The 16,948-nt window shown below is 55.0% G+C and overlaps 9 protein-coding genes across 9 annotated transcripts in view; 4 read left to right on the top strand and 5 right to left on the bottom strand.

The window, feature by feature from the left end:
• Positions 1-6: 6 nt before the first annotated feature.
• On the top strand, positions 7-1,618 carry M421DRAFT_101285 (uncharacterized protein; the record flags this gene model as incomplete). Its single annotated transcript, XM_033586620.1, has 4 exons — positions 7-57; positions 106-181; positions 229-736; positions 1,048-1,618. The coding sequence occupies 4 exons, from the start codon at positions 7-9 to the stop codon at positions 1,616-1,618; spliced, it is 1,206 nt and encodes a 401-aa protein (XP_033448110.1).
• A 330-nt stretch (positions 1,619-1,948) lies between these two features.
• Positions 1,949-2,575, bottom strand: M421DRAFT_5536 (uncharacterized protein; the record flags this gene model as incomplete). The annotated part of the gene is made up of 1 exon (XM_033595301.1): positions 1,949-2,575. The coding sequence occupies one exon, from the start codon at positions 2,573-2,575 to the stop codon at positions 1,949-1,951; it is 627 nt and encodes a 208-aa protein (XP_033448109.1).
• A 288-nt stretch (positions 2,576-2,863) lies between these two features.
• M421DRAFT_421051 (prolyl-tRNA synthetase) lies at positions 2,864-5,188 on the bottom strand. Its single transcript, XM_033592697.1, has 6 exons — positions 5,079-5,188; positions 4,738-4,896; positions 4,579-4,683; positions 4,518-4,528; positions 4,134-4,465; positions 2,864-4,084 (listed from the first exon to the last, which is right to left on the bottom strand). The coding sequence occupies exons 2-6, from the start codon at positions 4,858-4,860 to the stop codon at positions 2,967-2,969; spliced, it is 1,689 nt and encodes a 562-aa protein (XP_033448108.1). The 5' UTR covers positions 4,861-4,896; positions 5,079-5,188; the 3' UTR covers positions 2,864-2,966.
• A 181-nt stretch (positions 5,189-5,369) lies between these two features.
• On the top strand, positions 5,370-7,180 carry M421DRAFT_5534 (T-complex protein 1 subunit alpha; the record flags this gene model as incomplete). Its single annotated transcript, XM_033595300.1, has 3 exons — positions 5,370-5,412; positions 5,462-6,735; positions 6,788-7,180. 3 exons carry the CDS (start codon positions 5,370-5,372, stop codon positions 7,178-7,180), a joined length of 1,710 nt encoding a protein of 569 aa, XP_033448107.1.
• Positions 7,181-8,783: 1,603 nt separating this feature from the next.
• M421DRAFT_5533 (cysteine proteinase) lies at positions 8,784-10,737 on the bottom strand (the record flags this gene model as incomplete). Its single annotated transcript, XM_033595298.1, has 2 exons — positions 8,784-10,610; positions 10,663-10,737. The coding sequence occupies 2 exons, from the start codon at positions 10,735-10,737 to the stop codon at positions 8,784-8,786; spliced, it is 1,902 nt and encodes a 633-aa protein (XP_033448106.1).
• A 632-nt stretch (positions 10,738-11,369) lies between these two features.
• Positions 11,370-13,241, top strand: M421DRAFT_421047 (serine/threonine-protein phosphatase PP2A catalytic subunit). Its single transcript, XM_033592696.1, has 6 exons — positions 11,370-11,810; positions 11,876-11,917; positions 11,968-12,073; positions 12,121-12,654; positions 12,702-12,774; positions 12,825-13,241. The coding sequence occupies exons 1-6, from the start codon at positions 11,649-11,651 to the stop codon at positions 12,895-12,897; spliced, it is 990 nt and encodes a 329-aa protein (XP_033448105.1). The 5' UTR covers positions 11,370-11,648; the 3' UTR covers positions 12,898-13,241.
• M421DRAFT_161932 (MFS general substrate transporter) lies at positions 13,182-15,226 on the bottom strand. The gene is made up of 2 exons (XM_033587689.1): positions 14,654-15,226; positions 13,182-14,603 (listed from the first exon to the last, which is right to left on the bottom strand). The coding sequence occupies exons 1-2, from the start codon at positions 15,036-15,038 to the stop codon at positions 13,549-13,551; spliced, it is 1,440 nt and encodes a 479-aa protein (XP_033448104.1). The 5' UTR covers positions 15,039-15,226; the 3' UTR covers positions 13,182-13,548.
• Positions 15,227-15,663: 437 nt separating this feature from the next.
• Positions 15,664-16,851, top strand: M421DRAFT_421045 (U2 small nuclear ribonucleo protein B). The gene is made up of 4 exons (XM_033592695.1): positions 15,664-15,787; positions 15,836-15,842; positions 15,907-16,210; positions 16,281-16,851. The coding sequence occupies exons 1-4, from the start codon at positions 15,717-15,719 to the stop codon at positions 16,628-16,630; spliced, it is 732 nt and encodes a 243-aa protein (XP_033448103.1). The 5' UTR covers positions 15,664-15,716; the 3' UTR covers positions 16,631-16,851.
• A 59-nt stretch (positions 16,852-16,910) lies between these two features.
• Positions 16,911-16,948, bottom strand: part of M421DRAFT_161840 (uncharacterized protein) — a 1,572-nt gene continuing 1,534 nt past the window's right edge. Inside the window, exon 6 of the mRNA XM_033587688.1 lies at positions 16,911-16,948. The gene's annotated coding sequence lies outside the window, so the exon portion shown is untranslated.

Here is a 16,948-nt window from a genome sequence, read left to right as displayed (position 1 = left end):
ACCAACATGTCGATCCAGCCACTTATCACGTTCAAGGCTGGCAAGTGCAATATCACTGTAAGCTTCATGCATCATCTGCGCATTACACAACGCTAACAGAGGCAGTCCAGAGATGGCAACAAGCAGGCTGTCAAGCCAGTCGCCGGGCCTGGCTATGTCTACCTGTACCAGGGCGAAGATGGTTTGTATAGCCAGCTCATTGCTCCAAACATCACTTACACCGCTTAGAGTTTGTTCACTTCTGCTGGCGACCCCGCGACAAGACTCTCGAGGAGTCCGAGCTCGATCTCATCATGATCCCCGGTGATGGCTCATTCTCGCCATACACCGGCAAGGATGCCGCCGAAGACTCCGAATCAGTCAAGTCGCCCACCGATGGCCGCATATTCGTCCTCAAGTTCAACTCCAGCTCACAACGCTACCTCTTCTGGTTACAGTCGAAGTCACAGCACCCTCGTAGTGATGCAAGCTGTTTCAGCGAGCGTGACCTCAAGATCGGCCAGATTGTTGATCTTCTCTTGAATGGTGAAGATATCGACGTCCAGGCTGAGCTCGCGAGCATCCCGAGTCATCCCTCCGGCGGCGGCGACGACGACGAGACGATGGAAGATGTCGGGGAGTCCACCCGCCGTAATCGCCACGGCAGCACAGGAGGCGCTGGATCTGGGGCTACAGGTGGTGACATTCGAGACGAGGGCGAAGAGTCTCGTGAAGGTGGTGCTGACGGCGGCCGAGCGTAGGTTATCCATCTAAGCATTTATACTGGTTACATTGCAATCGGCGTCGTGGCGCATCGACATTACCGGCATGGTTCGAGCGGCTGTGGAAGACATTGGCGAGGAAAGCATTAGAGACTCAAAGGACCGATTATCACGGTGAGGCGTTCGGGAGCACAACTTGCCCACACGGCATGACAGCACTGGCTGCTCATATGTAACACTAAACAAACAGAGATCATGCTTTCCATACCAAGTCTTCCTCCCGCCACGACGATCGATTGCTGCTTTAATTTCTCATGGACCGGAACTCTCGCTAACGTTCGAGTAGAGCAGGAGGAGTGGGTGATGTTTCATCTATCGTCCAGAACTTCGTGGACTCCCTCAAGGGCGGCAGTGGGGGCAGCGGAGGCAGCGGGCAACAACAGCAAGGTGGCGGCGACTTTACAACTCTACTTGACCTCCTATGGCCGACCACGACCGGCCCTGTAATCGAGGACGCGTCCGACGAGCTCATCGATGCACTCTGCGCCCAGCTTCCCACTACACCATTCTTGCTCGAGGCTGAGGTTGAGGACATTGACCAGATTGACCCCAACGGCGATACCGCACAGATGGTGGTGCAGACACTGGGCCAGGACGAGAAGAGAGAAGTTATCAAGGGGATAGTAAGGGCACCTCAGCTTCGCGCTGCGCTTGGAAGTCTTACAGAGGCCTTGAAGTCCGGTGCACTGCCAACTGTTGCTCAGGCGCTAAACATTGCCGTTGAGCACGGTGGCTACATGAGGGGTGGCGCCATGCCGCTTGGCGGTGGTGACGCAGTTAAGGCGTTCTTAGAGGGCGTCAAGAGGACAGTGGAGAACGAGGATGAGGATGAGGATGAAAACATGGACGAGTCATGAGCAATTTCAGTACATACACAAATAAGGGGTGGTAATCATATTGCGAGCTGTCCGTGTGCACCAATAAGAGCTTCAATGCTCGAGGTGACCTTCTTCGTTTACATACTAATGCGAACATGAGTCTTCGGCCAATGAACATCGTACAAAGGTTACAATCTATGTGCGTCAAGTGTAGTGCAAATGCTTTCTCAAGTCTCTCGTTGCATGGCTGTGTCCTCCACTCTACACGCACTTACTATCTCCTTAGCGCATCCTCTCAAATGCACAAATCCCCTTCGGACATTTTCGCCAACGTTTTCCCTCCTCACTCTCTTCAAACCTTATTCATATTCATCGACGCCTCGCATGCGCCCCGCCCAAGCACACCCGACACCACTCCAGAACCTCAATGTCCTCGACCTTGTCCAACGGATGCCCCAACCGATAGTTCTCCATCCACCGCGCCCTGAGCGCCTCCCACTCACCCTTTCTATAGCATTCAATGCACGGATACTTGCTCGTCATGAGGTATCGCGGAATGAAGTAGCTACAGAATGTAGGCTCGACTTCCTGCTCCCTCGCTACGCTGGAAGGAGATGGCGATGGTGATGGTAATCTGCTGGGTGGTGCGGAGCTGGCGAAGGATGGTGAGAGAGGTGAGACGGGGGATGTGGGGGACGGTGTCGAGGGCGGGATGAAGCGGAATGCTGGGACATGTGTGGGCGACAATGTAGCGGAGGGGATATTGGTGACGCGCAGAGGCGACCGGCTGCTCAGATGAGGGCGCGAGAAGTTCCTTGAAGGCAAGCGTGAGTCTGGGTTGATGGAGGATACCGTTGAGTTCAAGCGAATGACTGTGGCCGTGGATGGAGTCAGGCTGGCGGTAGCCTGAGTGGACTCGAGTGCGTGGAGGCAGGGCGTTGTGCAGATGCTCTTTGAGTGCCCGCAGGCGTAGGTCTGGAGGAGCTTGTTACACATAATAAGTCTCTTGTGGCGGATCTATGGGAAGTTGAGTGTAGAAGAGCTAGGTGGACTGGCAGTCACAACCTTGACTAAGTGCGGCGGAAGTGAAGGCAAAAGTGACAACGAAGACCTGCTAGGATACTGCACAGTTGGCAGACACATGGTTCGAACAGTCCCACGAAGCAGTTGCCAACATGTTAATCGTAGCTCTTCCATAATCTTCTGTCAACATCTTCACAGGAGTCTTGTCGAGACTGTATATCATTTTTGATATCTTGTCGGACATGCATAAAACATTCATCATCGTGGCAACGGTGTTTCAACTCCATACCGCGCAAACACCACATCAAACACCTGGCCACCAAATGCTCAATGCTAACAGCAAACACTCAATCTCCAACCTTCTCTAGTAACTCCTTCCGAACAAGACCCAGGCCTTAGCAGGGGTTGTGCAGTCAGGGTTGATGCACTTGGTCTTGCCGGGCTCGATGCCCTCAGGCTGATCGAAGGGAATGCACAAGCTCTTAGCGCCCATGGCAGGGGCCTGCTTATCTTCCGCAACACCATCGCCAAGCGCTGTCTTCGCGCTCTTGGCCTTGACCTCGTCTTCGCACTTCTCACCTTCGCAGTGGGGAACTAGAACAACGTTCTTGCCGTTAAGTGTGGGGACGAACTCGTCCCAGTTGGTGAGCTGAATGCGGTGGTCGCGGTAGGCCTTGTCAGCCTTCGCGAACATGTCGGCTTGGATCTTCTCAAGCAGTTGAGGAACCTCCTTGGCAACGTCATCAACGTTGATGGTGCCACGTGCATCGTCCTTGTTGTCGATATCACGGCGGGAAGTTGTGACAATGCCCTTCTCAGCGTCCTTGGGACCGAACTCAATACGCAGAGGAATACCCTTGAGCTCCCAGTCGTTGAACTTCCAGCCAGGGGAGTAGCCCTCACGGTAGTCGGACTCAACGCGGACTCCAGCCTCGATCAGGCTGTCGTGGATGCTCTTGACCTTACTGTACAGCTCCTCCTTAGCTTCAGCAGACATCTTAGCGGTGACACCAACGGGAATCAGAACAACCTGAATCTCAGCAACGCGGGGAGGAATGACCATACCACGGTTGTCGCCGTGGGTCAGGATCATGACACCGATGGATCGAGTAGTAAGGCCCCAGGAGTTTTGCCAGACGTGGACGTGCTCTGCCTTGCCTCCCTCCTTGGGGTTGGGGTCCTCAACAGTGATGTTGAACATCTTGGAGAAATGCTGTCCGAGGCAGTGAGATGTGGCGGCCTGGATACCACGGCCAGTGGCAGGGATGAAACCTTCGATGGTTGTTGTGTAGTCAGCACCGGGGAACTTCTCGTTGACGGTCTTCGTGCCCTTGACGACAGGGACGGCGAGCAAGTCCTGGTAGACCTGAGAGTACCATTCAAGGATTTGCATGACTTCGGCTCCGGCCTCCTCCTTGGTCAAATGAGCTGTATGGCCTTCTTGCCACAAGAACTCACGCGAACGAATGAAAGGCATAGGGTCTGCAGTGCGTCAGTGTGAGGCCAACTGAGACAAGGCTCGGGCACGTACGCTTGAACTCCCACCGAACAACATTGTTCCACTGGTTCAGCTTCAAAGGAAGATCGCGATGCGACTGGATCTTGCGTGCGAAGTAGGGGTACATGGCAGTCTCGGAGGTAGGGCGAACGGCAACGGGCTTCTCGAGATCGGACTTTCCACCCTTTGTGACCCAGGCGACTTCTGCGGCGAAGCCTTCAATGTGCTCCTTCTCCCTCTCAAGGTTGTCTTGGCTGATGAAGATGGGGAAGTATGCGTTACGGACCTTCAAGGTCTTGATCTGGCTGTCGAACCAGGCCTTGATGGACTCCCAGATGGCGTAGGATGCGGGCTCGAGGATGTAGCTGATCTCGAAATTAGTAAAGTACTCGATGTTGAGGTCAGCTTTATGTTTACCATCCGGCAACCTAGACGCGTTAGCATGGAGTGACAGTGTTTGGGAGCTTTAACGGCTCACATCGTAGTAAGAGATCATCTGTCCCTTGGTGATTACCTGCTGGTACCACTCGCCGAGGTCGTCTTCCTTTGCGACATCGATGCCAATGAGCGCGGCGCCCTCAATCTGCCATGGCGTAAACATTCCGGCTCAACCCTGTTGCTACCACACGTATCTGACCTTCTTCTTCTGCTGCTGGGGCTTCTTGGCAGCGGCCTTGGGAGCACCGTCCTTCTTGCTCTTCTTGGTCTCAGAGATCTTAAGATCCTTCATCTTGCCGTCGGCGGCGGTGGCTTCGGCCATTGCAGAGATGTTTGATGTGGTATGAGAGGAAAAAGTCTGAGATGAGAAACGCGTCAGCGCAAGGAAAAAGAACGCGCCAGGTGTTGCGAATTCAGAATCGTATTCAAGTGTGGGTACAACAGTAGCTGAACACCAAAAGCTATCCCTTTGGGAAACAGAACCAGATATCGGAATGTTTGGCGGGGTATGGCGGGGTACAGTCAGAAGGGCATGTTTACCTGCAGTTGTGGAGTCAGACACGGGGGGCAGGAAACAGCAGATACGAAGAACAGCAAGGGCGCAGCGCGTACCTAAAAAGCAGTTTGTCAGGCTGTCAACACAATCACAGAAGTCTCGCGTGGTGTTGTGTCCGAATGTGGAGGGCGGGCGACTCATTCGCGGCACCCCTGTCCGCTAACGTCGGAGGCCCGGCACCAAACGCCGACATGCAGGAGCATCCCGCCCTAAAGATTTCGGACACACGCGTTAACGGAGCCTAAACACAGCATAAACAGCTACACCACAACAACATGGCCGGAATCTTCGAGCAGTCACGTAGCGGAGGAACTCTGTGTAGGCTTGGGAGCACTTCGAAGAGCAGAATCTGAGCTGACATGTGCAGTCCTCGGTGGAAACAAAATCAGCGGCCAAGACATTCGCGACCAGAATGTCCTTGCTACACAGGCTATTGCCAATGTCGTCAAGTCGTCGTTTGGACCTTCAGGTCTCGATAAGATGATGGTAGACGACATCGGCGACGTCACAGTCACGAATGACGGCGCCACGATCCTCAGTTTGCTCGACATCGAACACCCCGCGGGGAAGATCCTCGTCGACCTCGCCCAACAGCAGGATAAGGAAGTCGGTGATGGCACAACGTCGGTCGTCATAATCGCTGCTGAGCTGCTGACGAGGGCGAACGAGCTTATGAAGAACAAGATCCACCCCACTACCATCATCACAGGCTACAGGCTGGCGCTGAGGGAGGCGGTCAAGTACATGAACGAGAACATCAGTACAAAGGTGGATACCCTCGGTCGCGACTCTCTTGTAAACATTGCAAAGACATCCATGTCTTCGAAGATTATCGGTTCAGACTCGGACTTCTTCGCCAACATGGTTGTGGATGCTATGACCTCCGTCAAGACCACCAACAACAAGAACGAGACCAAGTACCCCGTCAAGGCTGTCAATATCCTGAAGGCACACGGCCAGAGCGCTACCCAGTCCGTACTCGTCAAGGGCTACGCTCTCAACTGCACAGTCGCCTCACAAGCTATGAAGACCCGCATTACCGACGCTAAGATTGCCTGTTTGGACATCAACCTCCAGAAGGAGCGCATGAAGTTGGGCGTACACATCACGATCGACGACCCAGAACAGCTCGAGAAGATCCGCCAGCGTGAAGCCGGCATTGTCGAGGAGCGCATCGAGATGATCCTGAAGGCCGGCGCAAACGTTATCCTCACAACCAAGGGTATTGACGACCTTTGTCTGAAGCACTTCATTGAGAAGGGCGCGATGGCAGTACGAAGGTGCAAGAAGGAGGATCTGCGCAGGATAGCAAAGGCTACTGGAGCGACATTGGTCAGCACACTCTCAGATTTGAACGGTGATGAGAAGTTCGAGGCGGCAAACTTGGGTTACGCAGAGGAGGTAGCCCAAGAGCGCATCTCTGACGATGAGTGCATCCTGGTCAAGGGCACCAAGGCCTTCTCTTCCGCGTCGATCATTCTGCGAGGAGCCAATGACTACGCGCTCGACGAGATGGAGCGGTCAGTACACGACTCGCTGTGCGCCGTTAAGCGAACTCTCGAGAGCGGACGTATTGTGCCCGGCGGAGGTGCCGCTGAGACAGCTCTGCACATCTATCTGGAAGAGTGGGCAACATCGGTCGTAAGTACATTTACATTTTATTCACCGAGGTGTAAACTGACGTGTCGCACAGGGCTCCCGTGAGCAGTTGGCTATCGCAGCCTTCGCCCAGGCTCTCCTCGCTATCCCCAAGACTCTCGCTATCAACGCAGCAAAGGACGCAACCGAGCTCGTCGCCAACCTGCGATCGAGACACGCGCTCTCGCAGCGAACCGTCAACCCCACAGACCCCTCTTCGCAGGACGCGAAACAGCTTGCCAAGTCGAAGAACTACAAGAACTACGGGCTGGACCTCGCAAACGGCAAGGTACACGATTGCGTGAAGGCCGGTGTTCTTGAGCCCAGCATGAGCAAGGTCAAGCAGTTGAAGTCCGCTGTCGAGGCGTGCGTGGCGATCATGCGTATCGACACACTGATCAAGCTTGATCCTGAGGAGCAGGGTGGAGATGACGGGCATGGTCACTAGAGGGTTGATCGAACGTGAAATAGAAAAGAGAAGGAGTTGACGACAGGCCGTAATGAAAAGACACAGGTCATGATTCATGGACACCACAGTGGAGTTCTATACCCATTTGACCAATAGAACCATTCTGCCCGAATTCTATGATACTGCTGACAAGTACACAGTGCTGACGTGAGTTCACAGATGGAGAAGCAGAAGGCACGCTGTCTGGACCGCAACTTTTCCAACGGCGCTACAGCCAAGCAGACTCGACGTATCAATGTCCCTCTGCCACGCATATAAGCCGACCAAGGATGGCCGAACTCCAGAAAAACCACCTAGAAGTCGTACGCCCCTCTCAGACCCACCTCCGGATTGAAGAAGTTGTAGTCCCTACGTCGTGGAATACTGGTTGGAGCATGGTGTCTACAGGAGGAGTATCCGCATGGGGAGTGCGACCGGACAGCAAATCCTCGTCCTCAGCTTTCCGCGACTGCTAGATCGAAAACAGAGAAAAAGAGACTTGAAAATTTGGGTCGAGGATTTAGGGGATGTGGGAGTCCATGCTATGACCTACTCTCAATCATCACTACTGAGGGCACTTGATGCAGTAGCGACAGATCACTCCTTCAGCTGGGTGAACGAATCGATGTGGCTGGAGAGAGGAGGAACGTGAGATCGAAGCCAACGCATACATTCTAGTTCTACATCAGCAAATAGAAAAAAACAAAATAAAGCCTCTAATAGAACACATTCCATTCGTTGTATCTCAAATGTCACATTTCGTCGACTCATGGTTGGCGATGCATTGCCCCGTTTCTGCCCCGAAGCTAATATAGACATACCATAAGATCGCCCGCATGATCTGGCGCAAAGTAACCCGAAATCTATTTATCGACGATGCGGAACAATAATTCAAACCTTTTCTGCTGTGCCTGCTCTGCTACTTGATCGAAGTGAGCAACGGCCTAAATATCGATCCTAAGCGTCTCATTGGCCTTTCCGCAGCCAGAGAGCTCGTTTGTGCATGTCGCAATCTATCCTTCTAGGTTTGCTCGATGTCGTGGGTATGTTAGTATTCGGTTTGGTACCGATCGAGTAAATTGTGCTAGTTGCCATTATTACAAGCGGTGTTAATATCTTCGCGGGTGATCAGTACCGCGCTTAGATGTTCCGCTTTGAATCAATTTCCTCGTTCGGAAACGGGCCCTGGAAGCAGTCAGCTCACCCGTCGAGCGAGCGGTAGTCGAGAGTGTCGAGAAATAGGAACCGTCATTTTGAGGTCGTGGGGGCTTTGAAGCACGATCTAGAAGGCAGTCGGCATATCCATCCTCAAATCCGAGGTGACAATCTGCAGATTCATCTCACACAAGCGTGAACATGGGGGCTAGAATGACGCGTTACCCTGGAGGCATTCAGGTCATAATAATAGTACGATTCATTCGCTTCATGCAGCTTTTTGCTGGTGGGGGTATCTTAACAACTGGACTCCAAGTATGCCCGAACGCCAAAACCAAAATCGAAACCAAAAGAAACCAGACAAACAAGAGCGACCAAACAACCAAAGAAGACAAACAACCGGAGAAAAATCTGAACGAAACCAGAAGCCCGTAAATGTCTCCGCGCTTCAGTACTCCATCTCAATAGCATAACCAGTAATAATCGTCATTGCCAGTCTCTCCCTGGCCTCGTGCATGCCGTTGCATGCCACCACCTTCTTGAACTCGACGCCCAACAGTGACACCAGAGCGTTGAGGAGCACAAACACACCGCAATCGCTACCGTTCAACTGCCTGGCGCTGCGCTGCAGCTCGACGACTGTCCATTCCTCCTCTTTGTAAGCATCCTTAAGCTCGTGCTGGAGATAATCGCGCAGTTTTCGAATGTATTCGGATCCATCCCAGCCCAGGGAGTCCAGGTACTCGATGGTGCGCTTCTGTGGGTTGACAGCGAGGAGTCGCCAATGGGAACCGTCGCAGATAGGAAACAGGACGACCTTAGCGTCCATGAACTGCCTACCTCCCAGGCCAACTCTACTGGCCCAGCGCTCCACCTTCTTGACGCCGCCCTTGATCGAATTGAACCAGTGCGAGGAGAAGGCGTGATAGGGGGGAGCCGGACCACCCCGCTTGTAGACGAAACCGCAATCATCATTGGACGTCTTGACGAGGATTGCGAGGTACTGATTGACAATCTCGTCATTGAGCCAAGCTTTGGCGCTGCCATTGAACATGTCGGGCAGCAAAGTACCGAAGTCGCGAGCGGTAATCTTGTCCGGAACGATAGAGTAACATCCGTCCTGTCCATGCTTCGACATAGCGGCCAACTCCTCGAGCTGGGTACGTTCCGAGTCCGACAACGGGGCCAACAATGGCTTCGGCGGGGAAGGAGGACGTGGCTCCTCATTGAGGAGTTTCTTGAAATTCTGTTCGAGATCTTGGAGCAGCTCTTTTGAGAGTTCTGTTTCCTCGAGGGAGTCAAACAGAGATGAGTCTTGCAAGGACGGCCCGTCGACGGACTCATCCGAGTCAGAGGTGGTCTTGGGATCAATCAAAGGTACGTTTTGGATGTCGTCAGACGAGTCGCCATCGTCATTGTCGCCGCAGAAGTTGGGTTTTGAGATAGGTGAGCGAATGGACTCGAGAGTGGAGTCAAGCATTTCGCTGATACGCTCGTCGACGTAGTAGGCTTTGACGCGACCTTGTGAAGCCCATCGGGTGCTCTTGTGGCGCGATGATGAAGGTGAAGGGCTGCGCAGAGATTCGGATGTGCTGCTCAAGTTGTCGGCGTCAGGAAGGATTGAGAGGTCGTTGTCTAAGACGTCGGCAGGGTCGAGATATCCGAGAGGGCGGTCTGTGGTCCGTGCGTCGGCGTCTTGGTTTCGCCGAGCTTCGAGCGGTGATGTAGGTGATGTAGTCCTGACTGCCTCCACTTTCCGCAACTGCTTCTTAAGCAGCTGGCTGCGCATGGGTGTAACGGGAGAGCGTCGGAGAATGTTGAATTGTGTAGCAGGCGAGACGACCCTGGAGGTCTTCAAGGGAAGAATCTGTCGACATTGAGGTGGGGGACTGCCGGTGTCGATATCGTCTATCGACCAGTCTGGGCTGTCGTTACCCCGCAGATCTTTAGGGTACTGAGGTGATGGTGGGGTCTCGATCCAGAGACCAGTATGCTGACTGCCTCCACGGCTCGGCGTGGTAGGCGCAAAACCCGCGTCGATAAGGCGTCGCTTGGATGAGCCATCATCTCTGATGACGGGGAGGGCGATGATCTGCTGTGGACACGCGAAGTACTTCCTCAACCGTTCTGGGATGTTGGAGACCTCCAAGCGGAAAGATGTCGCGAAGCGCGAAATGGTCGTGAAGATCGAGACGCCTGGGGCTGGAGCGATCTCATATGTGTCGGCGACTACCTCCTCGGGCCATTGGCCAGGGATGTATCGTACTGGAGAAGCCTGCCTTGGTGTGAGCTTTGTGTGAGACAAAGCGCAATCATAAATGACAAACCTGAGGCTCTGCAGTGAGGTGCAGACCGGCAGGAGTGTCGAAGGCGCGAACAAAGTCGCGTTTGTTTGAAGCCATCGCAATTGCGAGTGACTTTACACGTGTTAGATGTGATTTGGCAGCAGTTGCGACTGTTGTGTCGTGGTGTTTTTGGCAGTTGCAGTTGCGGTGCTGGATGTCGCGACGCGTCTAAGTGGAGAAGGAAAAGAGCGGGAGGCGTCAATTTATTGGGAAGCGCCCGCGCCAGTGACCGATAAGGATTAGCGATATACCCTCCCCCCCTCCCAGCGCACTGAGCTCGCCATGTAGTGATGCTGTGCAAGAGGTAGAAAACCTAGGAATCATCATTCTCGTAAGGTTCAGTGAATTGCAGGGGCTGCTGCGCATGCTTGCATCTTTGCGTCGGGTAGCGCAACGATCTGGCAGAACGAGTGGCTCGAGCGCCTTAGCCCGAGGCGATCTCCAGCCGACAGCCTTGCAGCGCAGAGAAGAAGAGGCGGCAATTTAGCCTCAGCGGTCAGCCTTGCGTCCAAGGCTGACGCTTGTGAAAGTGTGGGATCCTTCGCCCGGGAGTGTCGGTGCCTTGCCTCATGGGCGGGGCGTGGCACCGACATGCACTGACTGACCTATCAGCGCATCTAGTACCCCTGCAAGACCGCGAGCTCTCGACTTTGATGAACTCGACTGTATCATGTGACTGAGCGCCGGCTGAAAGGTAACGTGACTGCGGCCGTGCCGTGTGGTACGCACGTCAATTCACGCCCCATTCTTCTGCTGAACCCAGCTACTGCTTGTGAAAGCTGCCAAATACCGCCGATCGTCTTCTGGACTCGCTGTTCGCGCCCGCAAAGCTCACTGTCTCTGCGAATCTGCCTGCCCGCCGTTGGCACGTCATCTGCCAAGTTTGAAAGGGCAAGAGCCCCTCGACAGCGCGACCTCCACAACAAACGACCCCCACCTACCATCACCACACCCGCCGCGCCGCAAACATGGACACGAATATGGAGGATGTCAAGATGCCTGAGCCCATGCAGCTCTCGTCAGCTCCGGCATCCGAGCCCACCACAATCCCCACGTTGGATGGCTGGATCGAGAGCCTGATGCAGTGCAAGCAATTGGCGGAGAGTGATGTACAGAGGCTGTGCGACAAGGTATGCGACGATGCGCCGCAGCGGCGGACGGGAACAAGCTGTATACTGACTATTCGGCGTGCTAGGCCCGTGAAGTTCTTCAGGAAGAGTCAAACGTACAACCAGTGGTATGTGCTGCGCCCCTAATCTCGCCATGCAGCGGCTCATATATACGCAGAAATGTCCCGTCACAGTTTGTGGTGATATTCACGGACAGTTCCACGACTTGATGGAACTGTTCAAGATTGGCGGTCCCAACCCCGACACGAACTACCTCTTCATGGGTGCGTTCACCGCCTTCATCGCTGTGCCGTGTGCTGACCGCATTCAGGTGACTACGTGGACCGAGGATACTTCTCTGTCGAGACTGTGACCCTTCTTGTTGCATTAAAGATTCGATACCCCCAGCGCATTACCATCCTCCGTGGAAACCACGAGTCGAGACAGATCACCCAGGTGTACGGCTTCTACGACGAGTGCCTCCGCAAGTACGGCAACGCCAATGTCTGGAAATACTTCACAGACCTCTTCGACTACCTGCCTCTCACCGCCTTGATCGACAACCAGATCTTCTGTCTCCACGGTGGTCTCTCGCCTAGCATTGACACCCTCGATAACATCAGGGCGCTTGACCGCATTCAAGAAGTACCACACGAGGGTCCCATGTGCGATCTTCTTTGGTCAGACCCTGATGACAGATGTGGTTGGGGAATATCTCCTCGTGGTGCCGGTTACACATTCGGACAGGACATCTCAGAAGCTTTCAACCACAACAACGGCCTGACGCTGGTGGCACGCGCTCATCAGCTTGTTATGGAGGGTTACAACTGGTCGCAAGACAGAAACGTCGTGACAATCTTCTCAGGTAATACGCTCCTCCGTCCTATTTGACCTCTTCGCTGACCAGTGCAGCACCAAACTACTGCTATAGGTGCGGTAACCAGGCTGCCATAATGGAGATTGATGAGCATCTCAAGTACACTTTGTATGTTGCTGACTGCTTGACCCACATTCACTCAACTGACTTGATTTTAGCCTGCAGTTCGACCCCTGCCCGCGCGCTGGCGAACCGATGGTCTCGCGCAGGACTCCGGACTACTTCTTGTAGAAAAGGCCGACAGCCTTCAAAGGAGGGCATGATAGGGCGAGGGAGCCGCATAATACCAACCAAATATTACCACACATGGCAAGGCGCTGGCATGTCTACTTTGCACGTCTGGTGAAAGTGCACCAGGATGCCGAGAGCATAACCGGACTGGTGAACCTACAAACCTGGGATTGCTGGCCAATGACGATGATTGCTATTGCTATGCAGGCTCTTGCGTAGACTTGTAGGCCACATGCTAGTAGCTATATGCGCATATACGATGAGTGATGACTTCGGTGTTTGAGTGTTCCTCGTTCAGTGCTCTGCGCTTGCTTGTCCGTGTTCAATCATACAAAGCTGCTCATCCATCCCAATCTTCTCCATGCTATTTGACTGCGGACCCAACTCAGAACATGCCTTAGCGGCTTCTATTGCACTTCTGATCTAGTGATGGTCCATCGACGGCTCTTTGCTCAATGACTCATCTCTGAACAGTTCCCTTCGAGGAAACCCAGCTCTCCAAAGAGCTCATCTAAGATCCTGAGCTCGCGTGAAGAGTTGTAAACCGTGAGGTGATGTCGTTTGTTATTCGTGTCATGACGTGCACTCTCTTGCCAGCACGATGCATCTCGATTTCAGGTCCCTTGCTGCTTGGTGAGCAGCCCGCGTTGCTCAATCCCCGTCCTTCCCCTTCTCCGCTTTCCTCCCAATGTACAGGGCCGCCAGCACCGCGGTCACTGCACACGCCCCAGCCAACACGGCGTTCATGTTGCCATATCCGATCTTCTCCCGCAGCGCCCCGGCAACAAGCGGTCCCACAGCCAAGCCACCGCTAAAGACCATGCTGTTGATCCCGTACAATTGCGCCCACGGTGCTCCTTCGCTGAAGGTTTGCTCGTTCGCTTTGGAGTAGTTCTCCACCAGCCGCGCGGCCTCGACGATGCTCGGGCTTCCTATCATCGCGAGTCCGGCGCCGTTGAGCGCGAGGATAGACGCGTAGAGCGCAATCCGACGGCCGTCATCCAGACCCTCCACAATCGACGTCTCGTGCGGTAGACGGAGCAGCACGAGCGTCGGAACCAGCCAGGCAAAGCCCAGCACCGAGAACAGCCGTGCCCCGTACCGATCGACGGCCCATCCGAAGGCGGGCCCGAGGAAGAAGTCTGCGCCGCTCAGAGGGAGGAAGAGAAGCCCTGCTTTCAGGCTGTTGAACCCGAAGGCTGACTCTGCGACGAGGGGCACGGTAGCGTCGAAGGAGCCGAGGAGCGCGGCTTGCATGAAGCCAATCAGGATTGCGGTGAGCAGGCCCGGGTCACGTAAGAGCAGCAGGATGGGGAGGGTGCGTGTGATGCGGTTCCTGGGTGGTGTGAGGCGGTAGCGAGCATCGGTGTCTGGTGAGTCCGAGTTTGGCAGGAGAGGAGTCTGCTCGCTGTCGTCTGCTCCAGAAGCGACATTGCTTTCCTCTGTCTCGATGGAGTCGGGCAGGTACTCATCTCTGACCTTCTTCTCGATCATCAGGATCCGCAGAACGAAGTCGATGGCCACGAGCCCGATTCCCACGCCGAAGACACCAGTGTAGCCCGTCTTCGCGTACAGAAGGCCTCCGCAGATGGGCGAGAAGAGGCCAGCCACGGAAATGAAACTGAAGATTGTGCCCATCGTCTTCCCGAGATTCTCCTGTCCGACCGTCTCCACGATGATGGCCAGTCCGAGCGTCCAGACAACACCTGCACCGATCAGCACGCACGCAATCAATGTGTGAAGGGATGAGATCTACCAGCGCTCGCACCCTGCAACACCCGCGCAACGACCAACACGCCAACACTCCTCCCCAGCGCGAAGATGACCGTCGCAACGACCAGCATGACCAAGCTAACCGTGAACGGCACCTGTCTGCTCCTCGCGAACTTGTCCGCCAGCACGCCTGCAATCGGACTCGTCAGGCACGACGCCGCAGCGTAGACGGCGAGCAGCATTGAAATGGTGCCCTGGACCTGGGAGTCGGGCAGAGCCACGCGCTCTTTGAGCAGGAAGGGCAGCACAGGCACGATCAGCCCGTACAGGAAGAGGTCGGTGAAGGCGCCCATTCCGACCGCGGTGGTCACGAAGAGGCTGTGGGAGCGCCATCTGAGTCCGAGAGGCGGTTCGTTGGTGTGGAGCATTGCAAAGAGGAGAGGGCTTGATGGCGTGAATGGAGCGTGGATGCTTGGTCTCCGTATCTATCTCTTTCTCTGTTCTTTCGGCTGTGTTGAACGCGCACTCACGACGGGTACCTTGTTTCCAGATGAATCAAGAGACGGATCCAGGACACTGGCGTTGAAGACGCATTCATACAACTACGGAGCATGCGGCGCTCGAGCGATACGGTGACGTCAACGTGAGCTTGTCCATGTTAGCTCATTTTCCGCGCTCAGAGCCGCAATGGCAAGAGCCGCAATGTCGAGCGAGCGACTCGGTGTCGGCATGGCGGGAACAGAATAGATCAAGCGGCATCTGCAACGCATGCTGAACTCGAGCGTCGGATGCGACGACATGGTCATCACGCTGACCATGGCAAAGTACATCTAGGCAGATTGCACTGCCAGAGCTTGACATTGGCTCGATGCAATGTGCAGGTCCAGGAGGTTGAAACACCCAATCGACATAAAATGGCGGGTTCAAAGATGCAAGACGGAGATGGTGTAGATGGGGCTGGGGATGGCATGCACACACGTGACGAGCGACTAGCGCGGTTCTCCGCGAACTGATCGGACTTGTCGAAGCTCAGTCCTCCGACCTTTACTTTGGCGCCTCTCCACCAACAACACTTCCAGCACCCGTCGCCCAATATGGCAGACAGAATGGAAGGCGTAGTGACAAGCGGTGGCGTGCCGCACATTGACGTGTCGAAATACCCCGTGCCCGTGGAAACGTAAGTCACAAGCCGCAAGGTAGGTCCCGTCCGCCGCTAATCGCGCAGAATCTACGTAAGTAGCCTCGCACTGAGAAGGATGCGCACGCATTGCACGCCGCGGCGCCTAACGCGCACAGGTCAACAACCTCGAGGAGCGCGTCGGCATCGAGACGATGAAGGACGCCCTCACGCGCGTGTTCCAGTACTACGGGCCGATCCTCGACATCATCGCCAAGAGCTCGTTGAAGCGCAAGGGCCAGGCGTTTGTCGTCTTCGACAGCGAGAAGAGCGCGCTCGAGGCTGTCGAGGAAATGAACGGATTCGAGCTGTACGGCAAGCCGGTCAAGGTCGCGCGCGCGAAGACGCACTCGGACGAGACGGTGAAGCGGAAGGCGGGCGACATGTTCGAGGAGCACAAGCGGAAGCGGTTGATGCTGAAGGGTGTGTTTGCCATGTCCCAGGACTCGCGAAGAGGCGTGTGGGTTGGATTGCGCAGGGCTAACGCAGTCAGACTTCAAGCGCGCAGAGGAAGACGCCAAAGCCGCGGCGCTGCCGGCGACGACGGAAGCGGCCAAGCCGCGGCCTGCCAAGTCCGGCGCCGCTGTGGTGCCGGACGAGTACGTGCGGCCCAACAAGACGCTGTTCCTGCAGAACATCCCGCGCGACGTGGACGAGGAGGCGCTGTCGGACATGTTCGAGCGGTTCGAGGGATTCAAGGAGGTGCGTCTCGTGTCGGTGCGCGCGGTGGCGTTTGCCGAGTTCGAGAACGAGCAGTTTGCCATTACGGCCAAGGAGGCGACGAGCGGGACGCTGGTGGGCAAGGAGGGCGTGCCGATGAAGGTCACGTATCAACGGCAGTAGGTCAAGTTACAGGTGCATGCCAAGGCGTTGCGGTGTTTGGTACCTGGGTCAAGTTGCACGTTATGCAGAGGCGTTGTGATGTTGATGATAGTGGGTCAAACCATGGGTGCTTGCCAAGGCGTTGTGATGTCTGTGACATCTGCAAAACGGTCGCGTTGTGACGTCTGTGATCTCTGCAAAAAGGTCGCGTTGTGACGTCTGTGATCTCTGCAAAACGGTCGCGTTGTGACGTCTGTGATCTCTGCAAAAAGGTCGCGTTGTGACGTCTGTGACATGTGCAAAACGGTCGCTGTTGTCACGTCTGTGATATCTGCAAAA

The sequence above is a fragment of the Didymella exigua genome (genome assembly GCF_010094145.1).
Source record: "Didymella exigua CBS 183.55 unplaced genomic scaffold M421scaffold_15, whole genome shotgun sequence".
Lineage (NCBI taxonomy): Eukaryota > Fungi > Ascomycota > Dothideomycetes > Pleosporales > Didymellaceae > Didymella > Didymella exigua.
This window is presented reverse-complemented; position numbering and strand designations above follow the sequence as displayed.